The sequence below is a fragment of the Photinus pyralis genome, unplaced genomic scaffold, assembly GCF_008802855.1.
Source record: "Photinus pyralis isolate 1611_PpyrPB1 unplaced genomic scaffold, Ppyr1.3 Ppyr1.4_LG2, whole genome shotgun sequence".
Lineage (NCBI taxonomy): Eukaryota > Metazoa > Arthropoda > Insecta > Coleoptera > Lampyridae > Photinus > Photinus pyralis.
In genome coordinates this window covers 31,297,234-31,322,677 of record NW_022170403.1, presented here as the reverse complement: position 1 = coordinate 31,322,677, position 25,444 = coordinate 31,297,234, and the positions used below count along the sequence as shown (strand labels likewise).

The 25,444-nt window shown below is 35.3% G+C and overlaps 4 protein-coding genes across 23 annotated transcripts in view; 2 read left to right on the top strand and 2 right to left on the bottom strand.

Moving 5' to 3' along the window:
• Nucleotides 1–2,943: 2,943 nt before the first annotated feature.
• Nucleotides 2,944–5,254, bottom strand: LOC116163692. Its single transcript, XM_031477782.1, has one exon. The coding sequence runs from the start codon at nucleotides 4,951–4,953 to the stop codon at nucleotides 3,271–3,273; it is 1,683 nt and encodes a 560-aa protein (XP_031333642.1). The 5' UTR covers nucleotides 4,954–5,254; the 3' UTR covers nucleotides 2,944–3,270.
• A 229-nt stretch (nucleotides 5,255–5,483) lies between these two features.
• LOC116163685 (TELO2-interacting protein 1 homolog) lies at nucleotides 5,484–18,521 on the top strand. Of its 2 annotated transcripts, XM_031477755.1 has the most exons (14): nucleotides 8,195–8,440; nucleotides 8,494–8,639; nucleotides 10,110–10,287; nucleotides 10,335–10,512; nucleotides 10,567–10,874; nucleotides 10,919–11,127; nucleotides 11,174–11,353; nucleotides 11,404–11,622; nucleotides 13,008–13,244; nucleotides 13,296–13,534; nucleotides 13,588–13,876; nucleotides 13,952–14,258; nucleotides 14,305–14,533; nucleotides 15,615–18,521. In XM_031477755.1, the coding sequence occupies exons 1-14, from the start codon at nucleotides 8,232–8,234 to the stop codon at nucleotides 15,777–15,779; spliced, it is 3,093 nt and encodes a 1,030-aa protein (XP_031333615.1). In that variant the 5' UTR covers nucleotides 8,195–8,231; the 3' UTR covers nucleotides 15,780–18,521. The 2 variants fall into 2 exon arrangements, with proteins under 2 accessions (XP_031333616.1, XP_031333615.1); XM_031477756.1 differs by lacking the exons at nucleotides 8,195–8,440; nucleotides 8,494–8,639 and adding an exon at nucleotides 5,484–5,803.
• A 2,792-nt stretch (nucleotides 18,522–21,313) lies between these two features.
• LOC116163694 (THAP domain-containing protein 1-like) lies at nucleotides 21,314–22,511 on the top strand. The gene is made up of 2 exons (XM_031477784.1): nucleotides 21,314–21,491; nucleotides 21,542–22,511. The coding sequence occupies exons 1-2, from the start codon at nucleotides 21,344–21,346 to the stop codon at nucleotides 22,339–22,341; spliced, it is 948 nt and encodes a 315-aa protein (XP_031333644.1). The 5' UTR covers nucleotides 21,314–21,343; the 3' UTR covers nucleotides 22,342–22,511.
• A 2,390-nt stretch (nucleotides 22,512–24,901) lies between these two features.
• LOC116163689 overlaps nucleotides 24,902–25,444 on the bottom strand; it is a 39,187-nt gene continuing 38,644 nt past the window's right edge. For all 19 annotated transcript variants that reach the window (XM_031477770.1, XM_031477773.1, XM_031477769.1 and 16 more), the window contains one exon: nucleotides 24,902–25,404. In XM_031477770.1, the coding sequence (XP_031333630.1) occupies nucleotides 25,267–25,404 (138 nt within the window). In that variant the 3' untranslated portion in view covers nucleotides 24,902–25,266. The remainder of the gene's footprint in view (nucleotides 25,405–25,444) is intronic.

Genomic DNA, 25,444 nt, shown 5'->3' with positions numbered 1-25,444 from the left:
TTTTTCATAAATTTTGGTTTGTTAAGTAGGTATCCCAAAAACATCGCTGCCTTTCATTTTTCGCCATGGCATTTGATAAATTATCCATTTTTTTGTCATAGCTTCGAGAGGAAAATTTTTTATATGAACAACAAACAAGTTGTAAATCAGCATATGCATGATGAAAGCGGATTTTTGGTAATACCGATCAGTATTTTATTAGCGAAGTTTAAAATTATCTATCTCATGAGTAATCTAACTCAAAATAGACTAGAGCCTGCACATCTACACTACATCAGAAACCTTTTAGTAGGTAAACATTTGAAGTCTCTAGCTATTGTAATTGCTGAGATCTCAACCGGCCAGCCATCCAGCCAGACATAACGAATATAATAGCGTATTTTTTGGAAAAAATGCGCTAAAAATATAGCATGGGCCACTTATACAAAACCTTTGGTAACGCAACAGTTCAATTTATGCAAGTGACCTCTACAATCAGTGCAGTGTTAAATTAAAACATCCAAACAAATACAATAATTGTACATTAAACCGTGGCATGTAAAGTACGCAGTTTATTTTACTGGAGTTTCCCTGCACTTAATATCTACATGCTGACGCAAAAATGCAAAAGAACAAGAGAACGTGTATTATCAATTTTCTGTTGCAAATCGCCTCCCACTTTCTTATTAGGTACTATTTTAAAGTATATCTGACCTGTGTCCATTGCAGATTGTTCTATCTAGCGTGTGTTGATCTGTAGATCAGAGTCCACTAAACGTTGTAGGCCATCAAATGTAAACCGCTGTCTATATGATTAACCCAATGTGTATCTAATGGGAATTAAAGAAGTTCCATTGCGGCTGTAAGAAACAGAAATATTATAGTCTTATTTTTTCATTTTAAAAATGTAGGTATTTCATAAATTTGAAAGCTAAGATAATAGTAACTATTTGGTAACAAAAATCGTTCTCTACTTCAGATTATTGGTGATAATAACCCATCCAATACGTATGTCCTTAAGTCCTTCCAATTGGGAGTAAATTGCAATAATCTTTCCTTCACTTTTGAAATAAAATCCGCCCAAAGTGTTTGTTCAAACTTTAATGGCTCTATGAGATTATTACTCGGCTCGCATTGGGAAACGCGTTTTTTTAGTACGGCTCATATTTAATAGTACCATTGAATAAAAACACTATTCAATGATAGTACTGATCTACTTTACTTACTGGTCCTTTTGAACTCGTAGAAATCGATTGGCGAATAAGATTTGACATCGCTGTCTCTCTTCGTTCTTGAATTAGACGAGGAATAGATGGACGGACAGAACCATCACATAAGGCAAATTTCTTTCGAAAAATTGGTTGAGTGTGAGACCGTGCTTATTTATAAAATTATTAAGTCTGTTCAGGAATGCCTTTTCAAATATTTTTGAAAATATGGATATAGTATCGATATATATAGGCTGATCATTTTGTAACTTTCCAGGATCTCCGTTTTTATAAACAGGTAGGTACCTACAGGGTAACCTTAGCGCAGATAAGTTGCGAAGGAAATTTACCATACCTAAGTAAATGATTGATTAATTAGAAGGCAAATCGGGTACCTAAGAAATATACACCGCCACTGGATAGACATCACCACAAGGAATTTGGTCCAAGCCGCAAGAGATTTTTGTGGCCAGTTCACCGATAATTCCTTTTATTTCAGTTATTGAACAAGTTTTTACAGATGTTGTTCACACTGAATTAAATTTCTCGGCAACTTCGTTGATGCTTCTTTCCGTTACTGACCGCTACTTACTATAAATTCCACGCGGCAATGTGTACTATGATTAACTAGCTGATGGTCCCACTACTAAAGTTGGAAGGGCTTGTATCGATCTTCCTAGGCAAAATTTGAACCCTTTTTCGTGAAAATTTGGAGATCCTGTTATGGTGTGAGCACAAAATGTGTATGATATGGAAAAAATTGCCGCAAAATGAATAAAAAATTATGGTACCTATTGGCGTTCTGATAACGGGGAGGATAAGTTTCCTCGTTCTTCGTGAATGTGTAAATCATCTACCTAATACCTACCTTAAACAAAGTATGGTAAATGAGCATTATTAGGACCATACCTCGTTCAGAATAACCGATGCAATAATACAGTTGTAGCGCCATTAGAAATGTTCTAAATTATATTGTAAACTTCAAATTATTATGAGCGATATTTTTTGTTAAGGAAGGAATACAATTCAAATACTTAGATAGTATACCTACATCCGCGTTATCTTCCACCTGAACTCAACAATTTGGACACTGCCATTTTTATGGAGCCAAAGAAATAAAAACTAAAATGCGATCTTATTAGAGTGAAATATCATACGCCGATGTGGTAATCAAGTTTAAAAATTTGGTATTAATTTTTTGGAAATTGATTTATTAGGGGCCTGGCACTTATTTTTATTTAGCGTACCTAATTACCACGTAATCATTAGGTACTTACTTAAAGCGTTTTCTAAGCATTCTCCTTCTAAAAAGTATAGCGCCCTGAACTTTGCTTCATTGTGAAATAAGTACATGCCATATAGGTATGCGTGGTGAAAAACGATTCGGAACGGTTTAGATATGATGCTGATAATTTTAGCTTGATAGCAATGAGTAATAATCAAAAGTTCAATTAGCGGATTTATTCAAGTGATTAATTACTGCGGAAAAAAAAATTTCAACGTGATGAAACATCGAAGAGAATTCGGGATATCGCCATAAGAATCGCGTGCTAACGAAACATAAAGGAGGGGGTATAAATTATGCATTTTACTCCTTTTTTTTTTACTATTGCATACATATTCATTAGTACATTATTATCAATCGGCTGTCTCTAATAACATAAAAATATCATTGAAAGGTTATCGGGCATTTCGTTGCTAACTCGGGATATTTTTAAATAGTGTTGGCAATATCTACTGTAATAAAATCAACTAATGCAGAAAAATAATATTTATTTTCTCTCATTGATACAATGGTTTTAAAGGGTATTAAGAAAAAAACTATTTTTCTTATAGCAAAAATAGTGTTGTATATATGATTATCTAATCTAAGCAACATAAATAAAAAACATTTTTGGTATCTATACTTAAAAGCTATTTGTACAAAGATACCTTTCAGATAATAAATGTTGAAAAATACATAAAAACAGAATCGATCATTGACTCACACAAAATATAAATAATTTCTTACATTATTAAGCTACGATGAAAAATGAGTGAATGGACTTTCAGGCTATGTTTCTCTCTCCTCGTGAGATGAACCTTAATGTACGGGGGCCGCTACAGGCTGAGGAAACTTATCCTGTTGCCTCTGCACAAATCCTAATATGTTTTTGAATGGAAGCTGCATATGGTAATAAGCGCAGTATGGCAAAGGGTCCCACACCGTGAATAAAACCTCTCGCTTGTCCAACACTGTACCAATTAATCTTGTCACTTTTTCGACACTCGGATTTTTTATGGTGTTCGCGACAGTTTCCGGCATCCAATAGCGGCCATTTTCCACCACGAGTGGTCCAGAGTTTTGACGATTAAAATGTTTACAAGGTTTCCAGAGGAGTCTCGGATGTACACTTGTGTAGCAGATGTACGGTAAGGAAATTCCGACTCTACTACTGAGCGGCATAATCGCATTCTTACGAACAACAAAACGGAAACTGATATGTCCCGTAACCGGCCTCAAAAGATTCAGTTTGCTAAAGAAATTGTTTAACCACAAATTGATGTCTTTATTCTCCACCGGTACCAAACCTTTACTGTCTTGATCGAGAAGACACGTAACGTTGGCAATCACCTTGGAGTCTTTGATCGTGGTGCAGGTTAAGTAATGATCTCCGTCGACATCTTGCACGATTAACCACGGACGATGATCGCTGATGTCAACAGGAAGTTTCAAATCGGTTCTGGTAGGGGGTAAAACCATTTTCGTGCGATCTCTCAATCCGTTGGGACCGGCTGTGGTCATCACGTATCTTCCCGTCCGAATTTCCCCCGACTCGTACAACCTCAACACGTCATGTTTAGAAGTGGCAACGTGATAAACTGGAGTTTGCATTCCCAATTTCTCGCATTTTTTGAACACTTCCAATGTATCATCCAACGCCCAGACTTCCTTAATGCCAGGGCAAAAGCAAGTACAACCCAGCAACTCCAAATGAGGCTTAGCAACAGCATCATAATACCCAGAAGTAGTCGAACTGACCGGAATATAATAGGCGACCTTCTCCTTTTCGACGATTTCGCAAAGGGCTCTCACGTAATTTTGCTGATAGTCGCTTCTAGGCTTCGCAATAGTATAAAACTTATTGACAGCAGTTGAAAAGCGAGCCAACGCGAAGAGTCCTTCAACTTCGCACACTACAACTCTAGCACCGGCCGAATAGAAATTTCTGGCTAAATGCAAAGCTTGTATGGTACTACCTCCACTAATTAGTACAGTCCTTTTCTTGCGAGTCCTCTCTGATAGAGGGGTTATTAGTATCGTCATAGACACCTTAAATATCGTTAATGGAAGCTGAATGCATTCCCAAATAAACCACAGCCAAAGATTGAAAGCCCACAAGGGTATTGCGAACAGTATTTGTCGCCAGGCCATCGGAAATATGCCAAATACGATCCCTTGGGCGACGCGAAATAAAAAACACGGATACCAACCAATCACTCTTGCGACAAGTGACGGCGGTTCCTCTTCATGGATACTTTCGACGGGACTTTGGCACCTCGAGTCTCTCTTATCCGATCGTATTATGAACGGCTGATGAACGTTTCCATTGGACACGGTCCTTTTTCCCGAAAATTGGCTCTCCAACGATGAAGAGATGGGCGAAAAAGAGTACGGCGAGCTCGGGCTGTGAAAACCAGAACTGCTGCTGCTGCCACCCCCTGAGTGTACACTTTCACTACTTGGCCACATTCGTGTAAGACTTTCAGTTGCACAAGCAGGCATGTTGCCCTTAACAAGCACAGTTTACAAGTAGATCGCGAATTCACACACCGATATAGCGAAAATCGACGCCTTTAGAGTTAAAATAGTTACAAACTTACTAAAGCGTAGTCTTTTATAATCGCGTAATTTGTACTCTGCCCCGTATTAACGGTATCTTATTCCCCTCCCCATTCGTCTGGATCAAAATAAGCTGCCTATTCATTCTATTGAGGTAGTCTTTATTTGTTTAATTTTTATCTGGAAAAACGCGGACGGCGGTACCGAAATGGAAACAACAATGCACGCGGTGAGTGGTTGGAACGTCGATTAGACACACTTTTAGCATATTCATTTGGGAAAAGTGTTGAATTTTTTTAATGTTTGTCTCGAATGGGATGAGTGGTTCCTTGATAAGAGAAATATCAACCTTTGGAACTTCACAACGTATACGAGACCCGCCTTCTGCACGTAATACATTAACATGTTGTAAACAAATGCTGCTTGAGAGAATCAAAGTCTAATACCTAATAAGAAAAATCATGTTCGACCTTTAACTGTTTTTTGAACTGAGCCACCAGTTTCAGACCAACTACAACCGCGTGTAACATAGCACTGATTTTCTCAGACTTTTCATTGTGCACGGCCAACCCAACTTTTTCGGACGAGTCTGGTGACAGAATTCACATTCGTGCATCCTGACCAAACCCAAGGACCAAACCAAGTAAAAACTTTCAGCAAATGAACCACAGTGCGCCTACAGAATATTGCGAAATTTTCGTAAAGAGTGACAAGGAACATTCTTAAGATGAAATAATTTGTACTAGAACCATTTGTTAACGATATCTAGATAGGTAGTATACGTATTTCAAAGGTGCGAAAGTGTTAGGGGCAGTGAAAGGTATTGTCGACGTACCTACCTACCTACATTTGGGATTTTTTTAAGAAAAGATAAAAAAAAGCGAAAATAATTATGTAGTGGGTTAAAGGCATTTCAACTCCAATCATACAAAAGACGCCGCTTCAAAGAAGTCATTTATTTTAGAATTCACATGACTGTATTTTTTTAAGTATGTCTTACCGTAACGCAAGCTGCATTCACAACCTCCAATTAATGTTTATAATTAATGAGTGAAATTATTTCGTTAACTTTATGCAAAGCAATCATTCGCAATGCCTGAAATTAATATGCGAAATTAGTGTGTAAGCAGTGTCGCCACCTATGTACCGGCGAGGCAATTGGTTAATTGTTTATAAAACAACTTTCAACATAACCTTGTAGCGCAAGCACAAGAGTCAATATTTGTGTCAATAAGTGTCTTTTAACTATAAGTAGCCTAATCCTAAAGTGGCAAGATACTTTTTTCTGTTCGCCACATTCATTGCATATGTAAACAAAATCAAAACAAACAAAACAGGGTTATGTCGGCTGTCATATAAAAGCACGCATGCGTACCTCTGTTCATTTCCGTAAAATTAAGCGACAAAGTTTGCAGTTTGCAAACTTCTGCGTTAAGTATTAATTTCGACGATTAATTTTCTATATTGTGAATGTTACCCTTAAAATACATAGCTTTAAACATTTACGTTAATTTTCGATTGTTAATTGTAGGTATTAATTTTGAGGTTGTGAATGCTACTTTAGAATTGGGTACCGTTGCAAGGCATTCTAAATGTTTAATGATGTAGCGCATTTGATGGGGGAAGAAGGGGTGTCATTTAACATTTTTAGAGGCTCAAATCTGTTTTGGACATTCCTTGATATTATTTTCCATTTTGCTGGTCAGCGGATTTGCGATCAAACACAATGTTGGGATAAAAATTCACAGTTGTTTCGAGAATTATTTAAACCTATACTCGCCATTTTTAAATTACATCAGCGCGCAACGCCTCTAGTGATAATCTGAAACTGAATCGCGCCTGTGTAAAATGGCCCAAAGTTTGTTTTGTGAATGCGACCAAATACTAATAAACGTCAAATGCCAATAACACGGCTAGAGTTGTGGAAAAATGAGTTTCCTTCATATACAGGGTGATTCCTATAGTACCTGCCACCGTTTGGGAGCGTGTAGGTGGTGCGTAGGGGAGTATTTTGATATAGGACACTTGGGGTCGGAAATCTAAAATAAGGGTGCCAGAGCCAAATTTACCTTCTGGAATTTCGCGCCTGTAGGTAGGCAACCCAACCGGCCGGCGGTGCACACGGAGCGATCTCAGGCGGCGATGTGTGGCTGACACTTGATCAGAATTTTGTTTAAACCCACGAAATCCCGTCTGCAACGGCGCGTATCAAGTGAATAAACACTATGGCAATAGTACAAAGCGATCAAAAATGAGTGACCGTCGAGTCACCTTTGGAAATTTTGTTTACAAGGGAAATCGTACTTAACTTGTACTTCCAAAGGCGACTCGACAGTCACTCATTTTTGATCGCCCGATATCATAATAGTTGGCTAGATGTAGGAAGTGCATTGAGAACAACGGTGGCCACGTTGAACACTTGTAAACGTTATTGCTTTTGACTGTCGTTTTCCCTCCTTCCCTCCCATCGCGCTTCCTCGCGCTAACTCGCTCTGCATCGCTCCGCGCGAAACGTCGGTCGGTTGGGTTGCCTACATACAGGCGTGAAATTCCAGAAGATAAATTTGGTTCTGGCGCCCTTATTTTAGATTTCCGACCCCAAGTGTCCTATATCAAAATACTCCCCTAGGCACCCCCTATACGCTCCCAAACGGTGGCAGGTACTATAGGAATCACCCTGTATCTAAATTAGCTATATGGTTTCTTTATTATTATCATGGAAGTCAATGAGGAAAATCTCGTTGATGAAAATGAATAAAACCAAAATTGTTACATTTTGGTACATTTATTTTATTATTTATTATGTATGGTGGAAATGTGAAATTTAAATTCACCGCCATATTTATTGTGGAGACGTTTAGGTTTAGCGCCCAAGATGCAAAAATTTGATTTTTGCAAAAGTTTAATACTAAATTAGTGCCTTTATTTATTAAATGTAATAGCAACTTATCTAGTTGACTGTGTAATACAAATGAAAGTATTATGCAGTTCAGCATATAATAGCTAACAGCTTGCCAGTGATGCTTGTATTATTAAATGAAAAATAATCAAATGTATATTAAGAGGTAAGAGTATTCACTTATTTTACTTACCCATCTTATTAAATAACAATTTAAGCACAAATTAGGTGTGGAACACCATCATCAGTATTTGGAGGTTACTAGGTTAGGCACCATACAAACAAATCATTGGTTGCTGCAGGATACCTTCAAGATTCAAATATGAACCTCCCAATAGCAGGTATCATGCAGTTCCAGAGCTTTACCAGGTTATTGCACAGGCTGTGTGAAGAACCGGATGTGCCAGAAGAAACAATAACGGAACTTATTCACTTATTTCCTTCCATTACCAAGGATTTGAGGGTGCAAGGGTTGCGTTACATTTTTATTGCTGTGGCTAAATGTTCTGCAGCTTGCTGTAATAGTACAGGGTTTGTTCACGTGTTTTGTTATTCAAATACGATGCTAAAATGATCATTTCTAGAGCCGACCAAAGAAAAAAGTGTTTACTTGTTGATCTAGTAAAGGTTGCCTGTGAATGTACTCCAATATCTTCTTTGAAGCTGTTCTTTGAATTTTATATTTTTCTTTTGACTGACATTTATGACTCTACGAGGCAACTGGATTATGGTAAATTTTAATTATAAATGTGGTTTGGACTTGAGCTAGGGTTTCCTCAAAAGCAGTACCGTCTTTTAACGGTCGTCAAAGTACAATGGATGGCTTCACAAAAAACGGTGCCTCGTATGATAAGCAGACTGATTTCCAACTGACCGTTAACACACACTGTAACATAACGGGCGATCAAAAATGAGTTGCTGTCGTGTCGCCTTTGGAAGTTTAAGTTAAGTACGATTTCCCATGTAAACAAAAATTCCAAAGGTTACTCGATAGCAACTCATTTTTGATCGCATGGTATTAAAATGGTGTTCTCTTAATTGAAGCGGTGAGCCAGTACGTTTTATTCCGTGATTATACACTGACACTATACTGTCAGATTTTACGTCTATTTTCTACTGCTTCGGCCGCCGCGCTTTTCTTGCCACTTTTGTGTCCTCACTCATCGTATTACGGCCACTGCACCGCGTTTGAGGAAACTGTACTTTTTATACCCTTAGGCCATATAGTACCAACATGGACTGCTAATTGCAACCAAAATATGGTCAAGGATATCGCCTGTGTATATAAGTTTCAGGGTAAACGAGTCTGTTCGAAGTTGTCCAATGAGACACAATTTGAGACTGCCTGTCAACCTCTAAATTAACAAACGTCAATTTATCACTTATAACTCTCTCCAGGAAAGATTGCCGGTCACAGCACACCTTGTGTCGATTGACAATCTTTGTTTTTATTAAGATGTGAGCGACTTCTGGAATAGGATCGTGCCAATGTTGAACAAAAAATCTTTGCGTTCAACATTGACACGATACTATCCCGGAAGTCGCTAGCACCTTACGAAAAACAGAGATTGTAGATCTGGATCAAGTGTTCTGTGACCGGCAATCTTTCCTAGCGAGAGTTATAGAGAATAGATTCTAAATATGACAAAAAAGCTAACCTATTTTTATTTGTGAACGTATACTTAAAAGGTAATGACGCATATTGAAAGCTTCCCGTACTACGCGTTTGCTATAGTCGCTGCTTTTTACCATAGGCATATGAGATTAATACTCTTGTGTCTATGCTCTTTACGCGATCCGAGTGGTGTAGAAAGGTTATGGAATCAGATATTCTTTCACTGCGATCTGAAACAATGTGGTGATGTGCGGAATTCTGTGCTCACAGTTTCTCAAAAAAACCATTGCAGTTGCAAACTTCAACATTAGTATTTACAAGTTATATTATTTGATCTAGGTTTGAAAAGACTCTTAATAGAAATCCAGTGACTGGGAGGGGGGTTTGTTTGAAGCCATTTTTGGTTTTTCGCAAATATCACTAAAACAGTTCAATACTTATTTGTAACATTTCCCACATAATAATTATTTTTATAAATCAAGTATTTAATTACTTACCACCTTCTTGATATACAATGTCTTAAGTGTGTACGTGACAAGGGACCACATAGCAGAGACTTCTATTGGTTTTTACGTTTTATTGCAGTTGCAAATATACACGAGGAGTATAAATTATCAATTATGACTGCTGTAGTAGCTCTGACGCAGTCTCTCACATACGAAACAAGAATGGATCTGTATACTGTTGAAAATGCATTTCATCTTAGCAGAATGATATATGTTGCACTGAGTATGGCACAGAAAGAAAAACTTCAAAGTTTGAGGTATGTCTCTAGTCACTCAAGTAGCCTAATCGTAATCTGATCCTTAGATTATCATCTATTGAGTGTGTAATGTCGCTAGCTCAAATTTACAACGATACACTGATCGAAGACAGGCTACTACGAAAGCGAGTAGCTGGTACATTCATTCTTTTTACCCCCGGAATAATAAGCGGTTTCAGTTCAATCGTGAGGGACGACGGCAGATGTGGACATAAAGTTATTCTTGTAATGAGAATGTAATTTTCCTATACCGGAACCGTTGAGATTTGTAACTTTCAGATGGCCTTTAGAGCGCTTGGTAGATTTATCGCTCTTCAAATGGAAAATTATGATAATATCGATGTTGGTACGGCGAATTTTGAACCTCCCCAATCTTCAGAAACTCCACAGTTGAATCCAACTGCAAGTCGAGAGAATATAATCGGCAATTTAAAAAGTAAAAGGATTGATGCAGCGTGGTATCGTGCTACGGATGAAAAGTTGTGCCAGATATTTCGCACAATTTCCAAAGTAACTTTTCATTACCACCAACAAGTTCGATTAGAAGTGGCACAAAATCTTTTAGTGTTGATCGAACGCTGTTCAGAGTAAGTCTCTCTCAATTTTCTTTCATTTCACATATCATTTTTAGCACAATGTCCAACTTTGCAAGTAAAGCATTAGAGGCGATAATCAAACTTTCGGAAGATGAAGATGACCAAATTGCAAACCTATGTAAAAATGGACTGAGACAGTTTCAGGAGAACTTGCCTGCGGCTAAACAAAAAGATCTATTGGAGGGTTTAGAGGAAGCATTTTTCATATCATTGATGACACTACCTCGGGTTTTTAACAGCTTTGGTAATCTCTTTCTTTAAGTTTACTTTTTTTAATCATCGTTTTGTAGATGAAGCGCAACAGTTATCATCTTTAAACTTACTTGTAGGATATTTACAATTGTTCGGTTCAAATATGCCACAAGTACTAAGATCTGTTGCTCATTCGCATAGACTAATTGACAGTTTGACCCATATTTCAGAATTCGAAAGAAGAGATATTCGGTTATTTGAGGAATATGCAGTAGAAGGTGAACGAGTTGTCTAAAAATTCATTGTCAGACCTACTTGTTTTTCTTAGATATCGAATCGAGGGAGTATTTGAGAGCTCCTTGGAAAAATTTCCGTTATATTAACGGTGAAGCTGTTCGAAAAAAATTGGAAGTTGTTCATCAAACTTTGGCCAAATTTGACGTGAATGACCAAATTTCGTATCTTTTGTTAGATATATTTGTATCGTCAAAGGATAGACGACGAGAAGTGACCTATATTTTAAATAATATGCTGTCTGGAATACATGGTAGGTGATTATATCTTTCAGCTCCCACTCCATAATCTTAATACATACCATTAGTTGCTTGTTACACTTATCCTAAGGCTAATTGACTCCAAAAATTTTCACTTCTCAGCTTGAGACTTGTTCACAAATAAATAGGATGGTAGGTGCTGGACGTGAACCAAAAACGTTTCTAATTAAAAGTGGTATCAAAGAATAACAATTTCCCATTATAGAATAAAGTGAAATAAAAAAGGAAATTCACAGCGCAATGTGCAAAATGAAGTTGGTACCGGGGAGGAGTGAAGTCCTCTGGGGGGGGGGGGGGGGGTGTTTCTCCCAAAAAATTATATCTAAAATTCACAAGCAAAGATTAAAGTTAATCATGAATAAAAATATTAGAATGAGAAAGATCTTACCTTATACTCAAAGGAGGCTAACATTCAAATATTTTTAATCATGATTAACCTTAAACAGACTACTACATTTAACATATTTTTGTTACTATTTTAATTTACTTATCATGAAATTGACTTAAATCATTAATCTTTTGTTAGTTGAACATTCTACAAGATATTTTCACCCCATCAAGCTCAAAGATCTAATATTGAATAACTTTTTTTTTTAAGTAATTGCAAAAATCTGATCTACAATTTTGTGAAGTATGCGTACAGCAAACTTTAGTGAAATTTTCACCGGATGAATATTCCAAAATCGAACATAGGCAATTGATTGCTATCATTAATAATAATAATAATATATTGCGTTTCTGCGTGGTTACACTTACACTCGTCAATTATAAACGCATATTCGTCATTCATTATAAACCCTAGTTAACATGGGGAGCAACATTTGGCAGAAACACTTTCCCATATGTTAATTGGCTTTGCTCGGTTTTGGAATATTCACCCCTTAATATATATATAAAGCTACTAAATTTAATTTTCTTTGAAATCATAAATCATTGGATATACAGTCAGGATCAAAATCCCTCAACTTTGGCGCAGATAAACGTACCAGCCCTTTAAGGCCAATTCATACTATAGCTCAGGTGACGCTCCGCTCAAAATGTTGTAACATGCTATTTCAATTGGAATATTCACATTTGACGGTCAGAACATGTTCATAGAAATACACGCTACAATAATTGACAGGACCGTGATCTGACCAATAAAGTAAATTGGCCTTTATTGATTTATCTTCTTTTTTGATGATTTAGAAATAAATCTGAAAAGTCAGCGTTGAACTGATTACCTCTATACTATATATTTGAGATATCTTAAGAACTTTTAACCCTGACTGTACGTACCACCTTCGTTTGTGCGGCATCTCTCATCGAGATTGGAGTATTGTAGCTTAGAAGGTTCTTTTTTTTTTTATTAAACTAAGATAATGTCCTCTCAATTCAGATGAAAAAGTTTTGGAGCACTTAACTTTGCTTGAAAATGTGACAAAATTATATTTGGAGCCGGAGTATTGGAAGTTGCCGACCGAAGTGAGTTACAGGTGCCAACTGGCCCAAGTCCAGTATAATATTATTCAAATCTGTTTACAACTGGAAGGAATTGGTAAAATTGCGGCAAAGTTGGGGAAACAATTTCAACATCTTTTATTGCATACGTTATCTCCAATTTTGGAAAGAGCAGGTATGTGTATGTAAACGATACGATGAGTGGTTTAAACCAAATTTATGGTAGGATCAACAAACCCCGTCATTAAATTGGCGGGCACTGCTGCACTGGCAGAGATAGCAAAGGCGTGTGGTTACGAAACTGTCACACACTTAATTCGAGACAACGATGATTATTTCAGCTTCCACATAAGTAACAAAATACGCAAGACTGACGAAAGTGTCGCCACCATCAGTATTCTAACTACTGTTCTAAGATACAGCGATGTTTCCAATATGATTAGTATCACAGCTGTTATCACAGATGTAAGCTGGCTGTGAATGTAATTTAAATGTAATTTAAATTTCCCAATCTGTAGGTTTTGTCTCAAACTTACGATAAATATTTTCAAGAAGATTTCGCCAATGTTTATTTACATTTGTTTCAAATGTATATCAAAGTGTTACTTCGATGGTATTCAATTGAAGTGGAGATTCTTCCTATAAAATCGAAACAAGAGTTGACCGACCAATATCTCGAATTTCAAGTGTCTGGTCTACAATTAACTCATGAACCTAAAGGAAAAACAGCCGAAGAAATGTATAGGGAAGATCTCAATAGTTACAGATCGAAAAAAGATTTAAAGGAGGATGAACCAGAATTATCAGGTATAAATCTCATTCATATTCTGAGAGGCAATAAGTAGGATGATTTCTAATGATGCTCTGTTGGATTTGATATAGAAATTGTTGATAAAACGAAGCGTCCCTTCCACATAGTACTAATAATAAATTTGCTGACTCGAATTCTAAACTTTTTACCATCGAAAGATAAGTCTCGAAAACTCCTAGTCTTGGATATCTTAATTGATGGTTTGGAAGTGCTAGGTGAGTGGGAAAACGATCTTCTACCATTAGTGCATAAAGTTTGGGAACCGCTTATTGGGAGATTTAAAGAGACTGACGAGTACTTGATTATTCATCGCAGCTATCAGCTTTTAGTTACTCTAGCACGCTTATCTAAAGATTTTATCCGTTCCAGGACAACCAAGTAAGACTGCGTTTAACTGATTCAGTTCAAGCAATGTTTTTTTTAGAGATGTTCTACCAGATATATTGAAAATTTTAAAAGGACTTTCAGAACATAGTTATTTGAAGGATCATGGCGCTGCGTATAGATATACACAGGCGTATAAATTACAATTGACAATGCTACAGCATTTAGGCAGGCTTGTAATCGACATTGACATGGTTGACACTCATATTACGACTGTTATGCAGACAGTTGTATGTTATCTCAGTGTTAAGCAGCCCATTCCTTTACAGGTAATACTTTTGGTTAGTAAATGCAATTAAATCCCTGGTGCATGTCATCATACAAGCTTTAGTTATTTGGTGCGTGGCGTCATAAATTATGGTTTAAGTTCAGCCATTGGGTTTTAACACTTACGTGTAAGTGAATGTGTCATGTGTTAAAAAATTACCACAGTGTGAAAGTGTCATTGTAATTTTGCGTTCCGTGATTTGTTATTAATTTGTGCCAGCCCACTTGACCTGATGGTCCGGAAGCTTAATTGATGTGGTACTAAGGGCCCTTGGTTCGAATCTGGATTTTGTACATGGATATTTTGTACTTCGTATAGTGGGTCGGGTTAGTAGAACAGGCTGAAATTCCGCCCACTCAAAAGTACAAGATCAAATAAATTAATTCGTTAATAAACTATTAGTTATTTGCGTTAACATATTTTTTTTGGTAGCATACAAAAACATCTCGCAAAAAAATTGACATTTTCGGAGTAACAGTAGATCAATTTTTATGTGCTTTGCTGAACAATTCTTGCAAAATATTTTTTAAACAATTTTCTTAAGCCCATTTTACATGCTGAAAGTTATTTAACGAAAGTTGAAATTTTTTAAAGTGGAGATGTTCTTCACATGCTGCAATTGTACCTATTTCACTTTTCACTTGCAAGTGAAATATAGGTTAGATTGACGCCTTTTGTAACTTGTTTCTCTTTTATTTCTGTGCAGTTGTAATTTTCGCTCAGTAATATGCCTCTACGCCCGTCAACACAAATGACCGTCAAAATGGCACAAAATAACGTTGATTTTAAATTTCCAATGTTAGAGTTAGCAGCCTTAAAATTCCAGCGTCCGAACCGAAAAGTTTAGATTATTTCACTTTGAAGAAAAGCACCTATTGCGCATGCACACAAAAAAGTGAAAATCTCTCATTAATTACCATTTCAATTAAAAGTAATCGATGCTACTTTTCCAGTTTATAAATGTTAAAATATTACCTCATTTTATTTATTGTTTGTAAATGAATGTCCAAAATTTGAACATGCATCAGGAATGTTATTGTACCTACCATGCATACAGATCGTATTAACTATTATCTTTACAGAAAGCAACTGTCGGATGCTTTTGTGACCTGATGATTTATGACAGACCTTTAGTTATACAAATGTTGCAACATTTTTTATTAGAAGAAACTGGAGAACATTTGCAAGAGTTTAGAAAAAATGTTGAATACATTCTACAAGGTGGTGCCATCAATTCCAATATTTAAATTTTTATTTTCGTACACCCCAGGCATTATTTTTGAATTTTATTTCAGGAGTAAAGAAAGTTAAATTGTTTCTTAACTTTGAATTACATGTAACAGTTTATTTATTTTCACTATTAACATGATGTATACAGTGGGCGAAAATTATTTGGAATTGTTTTTCGCCTTAAGTAACTTTTAGTTTTGGTCAACCAAACAGATTTAATAAGTATCCGTCAAATTTTACTAAATTTTGAATTTAAATATATTATAAGTGCCCGTAAAATCATACTAACAATTTTTGAGCATCTGGAGAAAAACGGAAGTAATTCTGAAAAGACTATCTATAGATATTATTTTTATAAGAATTTATTTTTTAATTCAAAATATAAAGTTTTTTAACCAATTAAAACAACCTCAAAACCATGGTTATTTACTACAGTCTGCAGTCTTTGGCCCCATTGTCAAATTGATTGGTTAATAATTTCTTGATTCCAACAAAAACTCAAAAGTGTGATGTTTTAAATAATTTACAGTGTTGAAAATAACTTTTCATGAACCATGGCTTCTAATGTACTCCAAATGTTGTAATCAATGTGGTTAAGATCAGTCCTTTTAATGGAAATTTCCTCGTTTTTTGTACTTCTGAGGTCCTCTCGGAGGTCTAACATTTGATTTGGCTTCCCCTAATTTCATACACCTTTATTACTCCCCCCGTATAGGCAATGTTCTGTAAAAGGATACTGATTACAGTTTTGATATTGTTTGTTTGCTCTAGTAAGATTTTGGGCCTGTTTTTATGTATTTTAAACTAAGTTCATAACATGTCTATGTAGTTTCTCGATGGGTTCATCGTCGTTACAGCGACATTGGAGTAAGTGTCCTGCAAAATGTCAGTTTGGTCATTACGCTTTTTTTTGTATTTTCTATTTCATTGTCAATTTTTGATTGTTTCATACTTTCTGCAATTATTCAATTTTTTGCTAAATCATACTGATTGCAGTTTTTACATTATTTATTTGCTATAATAACATTTTTGATTTGTTTTTATTTATTTTGCACCTAGTGTTGAAACCCAGGTCAATAACGTGTTTATGTAATTTCCTGTATTTGCAAGAATACATTTCAAATTTCGTCGAACCCAACATGTAACCTAATAGTCCAGATCATAACCTCATTGATTACAGTATTTGGAGTACATTAGAAGCCATCGTTCATGAAAACACGATCGATTGAAATTGAAACATTGGCTAAGTAGTATTGAGTAACCGATCAATTGGACTGTGGTGTTGAAGACTGCAAACTGTAGTAATCATCCATAAAATTTGCATTAGTTGAACAAAATTTTTATCTTTTAATCACAATAATATATACGCCCTTTCAGAATAATTTTTCATTTTGCTCCAAACGCTTAAAAATGTTAAGGGTAGTTTTTTGGACACTTATTAATAGTTTTTCACCTTTTTGAGTTTAAATATTAAAAGTGTAATTTCTGCAATGACATCTTAAAAGCAAGCCTTTCTAAAACTACCCTCAGATCTACCTTAAGTTTTTCACCTTAAATATGCTCTATCAATATAGGTTTCAAATTTCATCATCATCAAAATAAAAGTTATTTAAGGGCAAAAGGGGCCCAAATAAATTTGCATACTGTGTACAGTGCAAATTAGTTAATCACTGAAGTAGCTTAACGAAAAATAAAAATTATATACAACTGTGATACTAAAGTTTCGACTATTTATTATACATTCAAGTTATAGTTTATGTAATTGTGTGTTCTAAAGGTAACAATATGATCGTAACATGTATGTATTCATTTGCGCCAACTCTGTGTGTGTGTGCATTTTTTTTTTGAATATTTTATGGCATCCTTGGCGTTTTATTTATACATATAGGTGAATTCATTTTGTAGGTAAACATACCAACATCGAAATAAAGATATTTGTAATAAAATTTAATCAGTAATGGTGTAATTGTGAATTAATTACCATTAATCTTTTATTTACTATAGTTTTGCTTTTTTGAAGTACAGTCACAAGAATTTATTGTAAATATATCTGCTGTTGCAGTTTAGTTCACACAATTTAATTTAAGAATTACTAAAAGTTACGTATATCTATTTGTTATCGTTTTGTACTAGTTCACTTTTCTTTGTATTTACTTTGAGGATCGTGTTGCCATGTATTTAGGCTGTGAACTAATCTATTATTCCTGTACAAATTAAAAACTTAAGTAAATTTATCCTAGTGCTCCAGGTTCATGAGATACAAGGCATCTACAAGGAAATGTATAGGTTTCTCAGGTATACTTAATTGTAAGATGTATGGTATCTATTTTTCATTTTACATAATTAACTATTATGCCAATCCGATTGCACTTCCACACTCTACATCTTATGCTAAAATGAAATCTTGTGGAACTGGTATGCAATTGCATTCAGTATAATGGTCATTGTGGTGTGCACCTCACCACCAATTTAAATTTATTTGGGCGTACTAATACCAGTTAGTACATATTGATACAAAATATTGACTTCCAGTTCAATGCACGTCAGTTTAAAACTGTGATTGCTTGCCATGGTCTGTTTCATTCTACTAGTTCCAATATGAACTCCATCAGTTGTAAATAAAATCATCTAAGCAATTAGGAGATTTATGTTGGCTCAATAACTATTATAATAATTTAGTTTTAATTGTTTTGTATTTTGCATTATACACTTATTAAACAAAAAGACTGTTACCATATAATAAAGAGATTACTTTCTTACTAGCAAAGATTTGATTTCCTCAACAAAACAAATGTAAACAAAAAAGAAGTTTAATAATCTTGAATGTGTATTTAAATCAATTGCGCGGTTATTGTTCAATATATCATGAAATGTGTGCCTGATGCCATCAATTACGTATCGCACTATATTTTTAAATTTCGGCATGAGTGTTGGGAATTTGTATCCAGTTTTATTTATGCCTGTATATAATACTATAAACATTTAGGGATTTGTGCATTTCGCTGTCAAAGGAGTAAACCACGAAACTCGAAAATTAAACATTTTGCTCCTGTATTATAGCCTATTCCTTTGCGTCATACCGTTTTTGGAATGCCAAAGGACAGGGCGGGTAAACAGACGGCCCTTTCTAGTCTATAACTTTTGATTGAGAAGTCTGATCGAAAAAGTACGAATTGTTTTGGATTCTACGCACCAAAATTAATAAGAAAGTTTTTTCCCGATAAATTTTGCAAAAATAAATGTTTTCTGTTCATTGAGCATGATGTGTTGCCTACAAACCAGGCTACACAAATATCGAGTGCCCATATTCAAATTAGGGATTTGCTTGAATCTCCCCAATCTGCCGTTTTTATTGAGGGTAAGGAGGGCCTCCACGAACGAATGGCCCAGGGCCCCGAAAAACTTAAAAACGGCACTGCATTTAAGGAATAATAAGTGCAACGTTGCTATTAATCCCATAAATTCAAATACAATTTTAAAAGAAGGTGCGTACGTGGTGACATCTCAACTAGACTTCTAAAACTATAATTGATAGAAAGTGTATCGATTGCCATGGAGATGGCGCACTAGTACTTATTGTATTTAATCTATCTATTCAACACCGGGCCTTTAAACTACAATTGCTCTACAGATCTTGCAAGACTCCGTACATTTTGAACTGCCATTTATTCAGACTTCTCAATCAAAAGTTATTGACTAGAAACCAATTTCGAAAAAAAATTCAAAGGGCTGTAACTTTTGAACTAGTAGCCCAATCTTGGAACTGTTTGAAATTATGGATTCTACAGGCCACGTTCTATAAGAAAAATTTTTTCCCAGGACGATCTCAGACAATTTTTTTTTCGAGGCAAAAAAAAGGCAGTGTATAACCTTCCTTTTTTCCAAAAATCGACTGCACCAAAATTTCTCGGGAAAACACCTTTTCTTATTAATTTTGGTGTGTAGAATCCAAAACAATTCGTACTTTTTCGATCAGACTTCTCAATCAAAAGTTATTGACTAGAAACCAATTTCGAAAGAAAATTCAAAGTGCTGTAACTTTTGAAATAGTAGCCAAATTTTGGAACTGTTTGAAATTATGGATTCTACAGGCCACATTCTATAAGAAAAATGTTTTCCCAGGACGAACTGAGACAATTTTTTTTCGAGGCAAAAGAAAATTTTTTCCAAAAATTGACTGCACCAAAATTTCTCGGGAAAACACTTTTTCTTATTAATTTTGGTGCGGTGAATTCAAAACAATTCGTACTTTTTCAATCAGACTTCAATAAAAAAATTCAAAGTGCTGTAACTTTTGAAATAGTAGCCAAATTTTGGAACTGTTTGAAATTATGGATTCTACAGGCCACATTCTATAAGAAAAATTTTTTTCCGGGTTGATCTGAGACAATTTTTTTTTCCAGGGTCTTAAATGGCGCCACCGACGCTTTTTAGTTCGTCGAGATTCCCCAGGAGCTTAAATGGCGCCACCGTCGCTCTTTAGTTCATCGAGATTTCACGAGGGTCTTACATGGCGCCACCGTCGCTTTTTAGTTCATCGAGATTTCACCAGGGTCTAACTGGCGCCATCGTCGCTTTTTAGTTCATCGAGATTTCACTAGGGGCTTAAATGGCGCCACCGTTGCTTTTTAGTTCATAGAGATTTCACCAGGAGCTTAAATGGCGCCACCAAAATTTGCGGTAGAGGGCCTAAATTTTCCACAATGTTAATTAAAAGTTCACCTCATTTTCTGGAAATCTGGTGTTATTTTACGTATATTTTGTCATTCTTAAGTTGGCGAAGCTGAAAAATTTTTTCTATCAATTTCATGTTCGTACCGCCATTGAATCGCTTATTAGCGTCACGTAACGTAACCGTCTGCGAGGTTAAATGTACATTACGAATATGTTTATTCATTATAATCAGCGACTTGTGATTAAAAGTGTCTGATTATAATAGCTCGTTATGAAAACAACAACCTAACCTACATTTTAATTAAAAACAAATTGCAACTTTGACGTTTCTTTTGCATGCGTAGATTGTACGGTACGGAGATTTAGGCGTTTTAGCTTAACGTCGTCAATAACAAGATGTGTCTAGTAAGGAAATAGTAATTATGTCTCAAAGTATTGGAAAAGAAAGTGTTTCACCACATATAAACGATATTAGAAGTACAGTTGATCAAAACGCCCTTTTAAAAGAAACCTTGCACAAGTTAGACACCGAAAATGAGGCGCTGTTAAAATTATACGCGACTCTAGAAAAACGCCATAAACAAAAAATTAAAAAACGAGACGCTTTAAAACGAAAACTTTACGATCTTCCTAAACATAGTACAACAAAGGAACAGGGCAATTTATTAACTCAAGTTTTTTCCGAATCTCAGATCAATGTTTTACTGAATAAGGAAAAGGTGTACTGGAGTCACGATGATATGGCTATGGCGTTTACACTACGGCAAATGGCCAACAGAGAAACTTATCTCTACTTGAAGAAAATGTTGAATGTACCGCTACCTTCGCTTAGCAGTGTGCAGAAGTGGGCCGCATCAAAATAATTTGTTAAATTAGGATAATTTAAACAAATGTGCAATTTTAAAACATGAACTCTTGTGTTGTGTATGGTTGTACAAGTAACACATCAACTGCCGATTCCAGGGTTCAGTATTACTATTTTCCGAAACATCCTTTAGTTGCCCAGCAATGGTTAGCAGCATGCTGGCAACCTGAACCAATCGACATTGCAAATGGTAACTTTTTTTATACTTAATCAACTTTTTATTCGATAATTTCATTGTAGCTCAAATATGTTCAATACATTTTGATAGCTCATGCTTTTCAACTGAATATAAAATGGACTACTTGGGAAATTATACGAAAGTCTTAAAATTCGATGCCATTCCTAACCTTTACCTTCCAAACACGCAACAATCAATTATACTAAAAACAGCAGATGATCCAGTTTCCACCGATAGGATAAATTCTGGAGACATTAAGGATATAATGGTATTCGAACTTCAAACAGTTCCTTTGCCGGTCAACAACTTTGTCACATTGACTACAAATCAAATTGCAGACGGTTGCAGCACCAGTCAAGTCTTGGCAGATAACGAAAAGTATAAACACGTCACTAATAAAACTCAACTGGAACATATTAAAAATGCAAACCTAATTCTAAAAAGAAACTGCGAAGAATACCAAATGGTTATAAATCAACTAAAAGAAAAAATTAATAGAAGGCGCGAAGAAGTGAAATTGGTAAATGAAGAAATTAGAAAAATCTCACGTCATCTTGATGCCGCTCGCATAAATAATTTGTCCGTAGCAGAACAAAGAAATATTCTGTCCAAAGTGTTCTCAGAGTCTCAAATAAAAATCTTGTCGGGCAAGAAAAAGATATATTGGAGCAATGACGATATGGCCATGGGTTATACCATACGTCAAATAAGTAATAAGAGGTGCTACTTTTACCTGTCGAAAAAATTAAATTTTCCGTTACCCGCTTTGTCGAGTATTAAACGATGGTCTACTTTGAAAAAAAGTGAATTGAATGGAAATTTAAAAAAAGAAGAGTCGAAGTTTATTGAAGATGTGGAATAATACGTAATTTTATATTCTGCAGAAATGCCTAATATACTATATACTTAACTGTATTTTAATTTATAAAACGTAGTACTATTTCAATACTATAAGGGTCATTTGAATGAGCTGTAACAAGTAGAATTATATGTATGGGCAATTTTTACAAATAAAACTACTTTAAATTTCTATTCAATTTGATGGTTGGACTCTAGTGCTAAATCTTCCAAGGTTCGAAATAGTCTATTATGTTTTATGTTAGGCACAAGCGGAGCGACTGTTTAGAGAAGTTTGAGTAACGTGTTACATACTATACTTTTTCTGCGAATTGTCTTTATGCCGTTTTTTAGTTAAACCATTGAATAAGCAAGCATACATAGCTGGGAAAAAATAACTTGCTTCCGATCGCACTGTCGAGACTTGAAAATTCAAAATAGATCTGAATTTGTGAGAAAATTTCCCCGGAGGTCTCGTATACCTTTTGACTAGCAAGTTGCTTTCGCGATAAATGTCGCAAGTTGACTTACCATGGTTTCTGTAGCTGGACAGTATTATCAGACAGCAACTTCCCTTAAGAGCGTTTTTAATTGCCAAAAACACCCAAATCGGCACCAATATGTTGCTAATTAGTCGTATTTAAGATGATGCTTCGCACACTATATATATATATATATATATATGACATTTTATGCTACGTTTACACGCTTGCGTTCAAAGCGACATTCAATGAGCAAAAGCATGTAAATGGGTTGCTCGTCTGCTTTTGCCTGTGCTGGTCACCAATCCGGACTAGTGTCGGTTTTTCGACACAGTTCAAAGGGTGAATCTGTTTGCGCTCGTGTACCTGTTTACATGCGTGCGATTTCTATAAATTTTTATCTTCCACCACCTTCTCTGAGCTCTTCGTCGTTGTTGTTTTGTCCAATAAAAGTAGGTATGTCAAACCGAAGGGAACAGCTGCAATAACATCTACGTCCGCCATGTTTGGTTGTGAGCTTGTTCTGAGTTGTGCTCAGATGCGTGTGAACAGCTTGCTTTGCACGCGGGGATTCGCCAAGCAGCTTGCCGCGCGTGTAAATGTAGCACTAGAGGTGATGGTACACAAACATTTTTAAGATCAAGTGGTTTTTAAAGGTTCTGAAAGTCTCTTGGATTTTTGAAGGCTCACAAAGATTAATAAATACAGTCAAATGCAGGATCATTAAAGATAGGTACTTCAGTGGTTTTGAAGACTCACAGGTTCTCAAACACGCGAAATTTGGACTTTCACAGAACTTTTAAAGGTCTTCCACAGGATCCATTTAAAAGGGTCAAGATATAATCCTCAAGGTTTCTTGAAACCTTATAAATAGGCTATTATGGATTTTTAGACCTTTAAATGTTTTGTTATCAACTCTCAGTAGCTACTTTTAAATCCCCTAAGTTTTAAAGGCTCTTCACAATTTCAAATATTACTAAAATCTATAGATTGTAGTGCAATTTTAAAATTTAGCAACCGACTTTGATCACAACCTCAGAGCAAATGAAGGGTTGCACTTACACTACAATGCCTGTTGCATTTGCATCCATTTCGTGTGCTTTTTATCTAAGGAAAGATTCTGCAATTGTTTCCCTTAGAACAGTAATTTTCTCAGCAATACCATGTAGAAAGCACCAGTACTTAGATGAGTGATCGCTTGGGAACACCTCTTTCTTTTGTCTTAATACATTTCATATTACATGTCTCTCACAAGTCTCTTTACAGTAGAATTATTGTTTTGTTGTAAAACACCATACGGTGGTATGTATTGCAAGTACTATAGATATATGGCTTGTTGACTCGCCAGTTGTTTGAATCTACATACGATAGTCAATTTATAACATGCGCTATCTACAGCTATAGTATATTTACACAATGGAATTGTGTAGATGAATCTGCGTGATGAGAACTATACAGTTGAGATTTTATTGTATTAGATAAAAAATTGTAATAAATAGTTTTAACAAATTGCTATTACTAAATGCAAATACTTTGCATTTCTTTTAGACAAGTTTATAAAATACAGACATTAACTGATACAACAAAACAAACTTGTACAGTACAACTACTAAGGCTCAATTTTACACCATATCCGATTTTGTCTGAAATATTTCATATACACTTAAATGAAAAAAATTGCAAAGTTTTGCTACATATAAGCGACTCCTTTATATCTAACTTAAGTGTACTTTTATAAACACATAATAATAAATATCCCGCTTCTTTGTAATTCAGGTACAAGCCAAACCAAAGAGGTGAACCCTCTTCTTCACATCCAATGGTAATTACTGTGTGCACTTATCCGTTACGGTGGTATAGAAACAATTTCATTGCACTTTGTTAAATTAGATTCATTAAATATTACCAATATATGTAAAAAAGTTATTTAGTAAATAGTAATGAATGTAAAGGTGATGTTCTAATAATATCATTTAGTTACAAACTTACATCTAAAGAAATCTTTAACAACTATCATTAAATACATTGTGTACACGATAATTACAGATTACAATTAAGTAGCTGCCATTTTATGTATTTATTACAACCAAGGAACTTGGAGAGAATAATAGCTACCACCACTCGCAGCAATCCATGCCGCACTGAATATTCTTCATAACCTAAATGTGATGAGAAAAGTAAGACACGTGCAGCAAATTGAAATTTTAACAGGTCTAATACTGGTTTCTATAAAATCGTAACAAAGCATAAATGACAAATATAAAGTAGTGGTACGGGGTCGCTATTATTGTTCTAAAGCGGTGAAATATTTGTCCAAATATTATAAGAATAATTACAAATATATAAAATTTTTCGCATATTTTTAAAATAAATACTGTGATGTTTGCGAGAAATGACGAAGAGAGCATGGTAATGAAATTGGTCATTAACAAACATTTATAATAATAATAATAATAACAGGCAATATTCTACCTTCCCCGACATTGACTAATTGCACGTTGTACAGCTTCAGTGATGTTTTCGAATACTGGAATTTGTTTACGCTTCGCAAGATCTGATAAATAAACGCGACCTCTGTTATAGTCTTTAATCGCTTGAGTGGTTAACTGCAAAGTTTGAAAATTACCTAAGAAGAAAAAGAGGCTC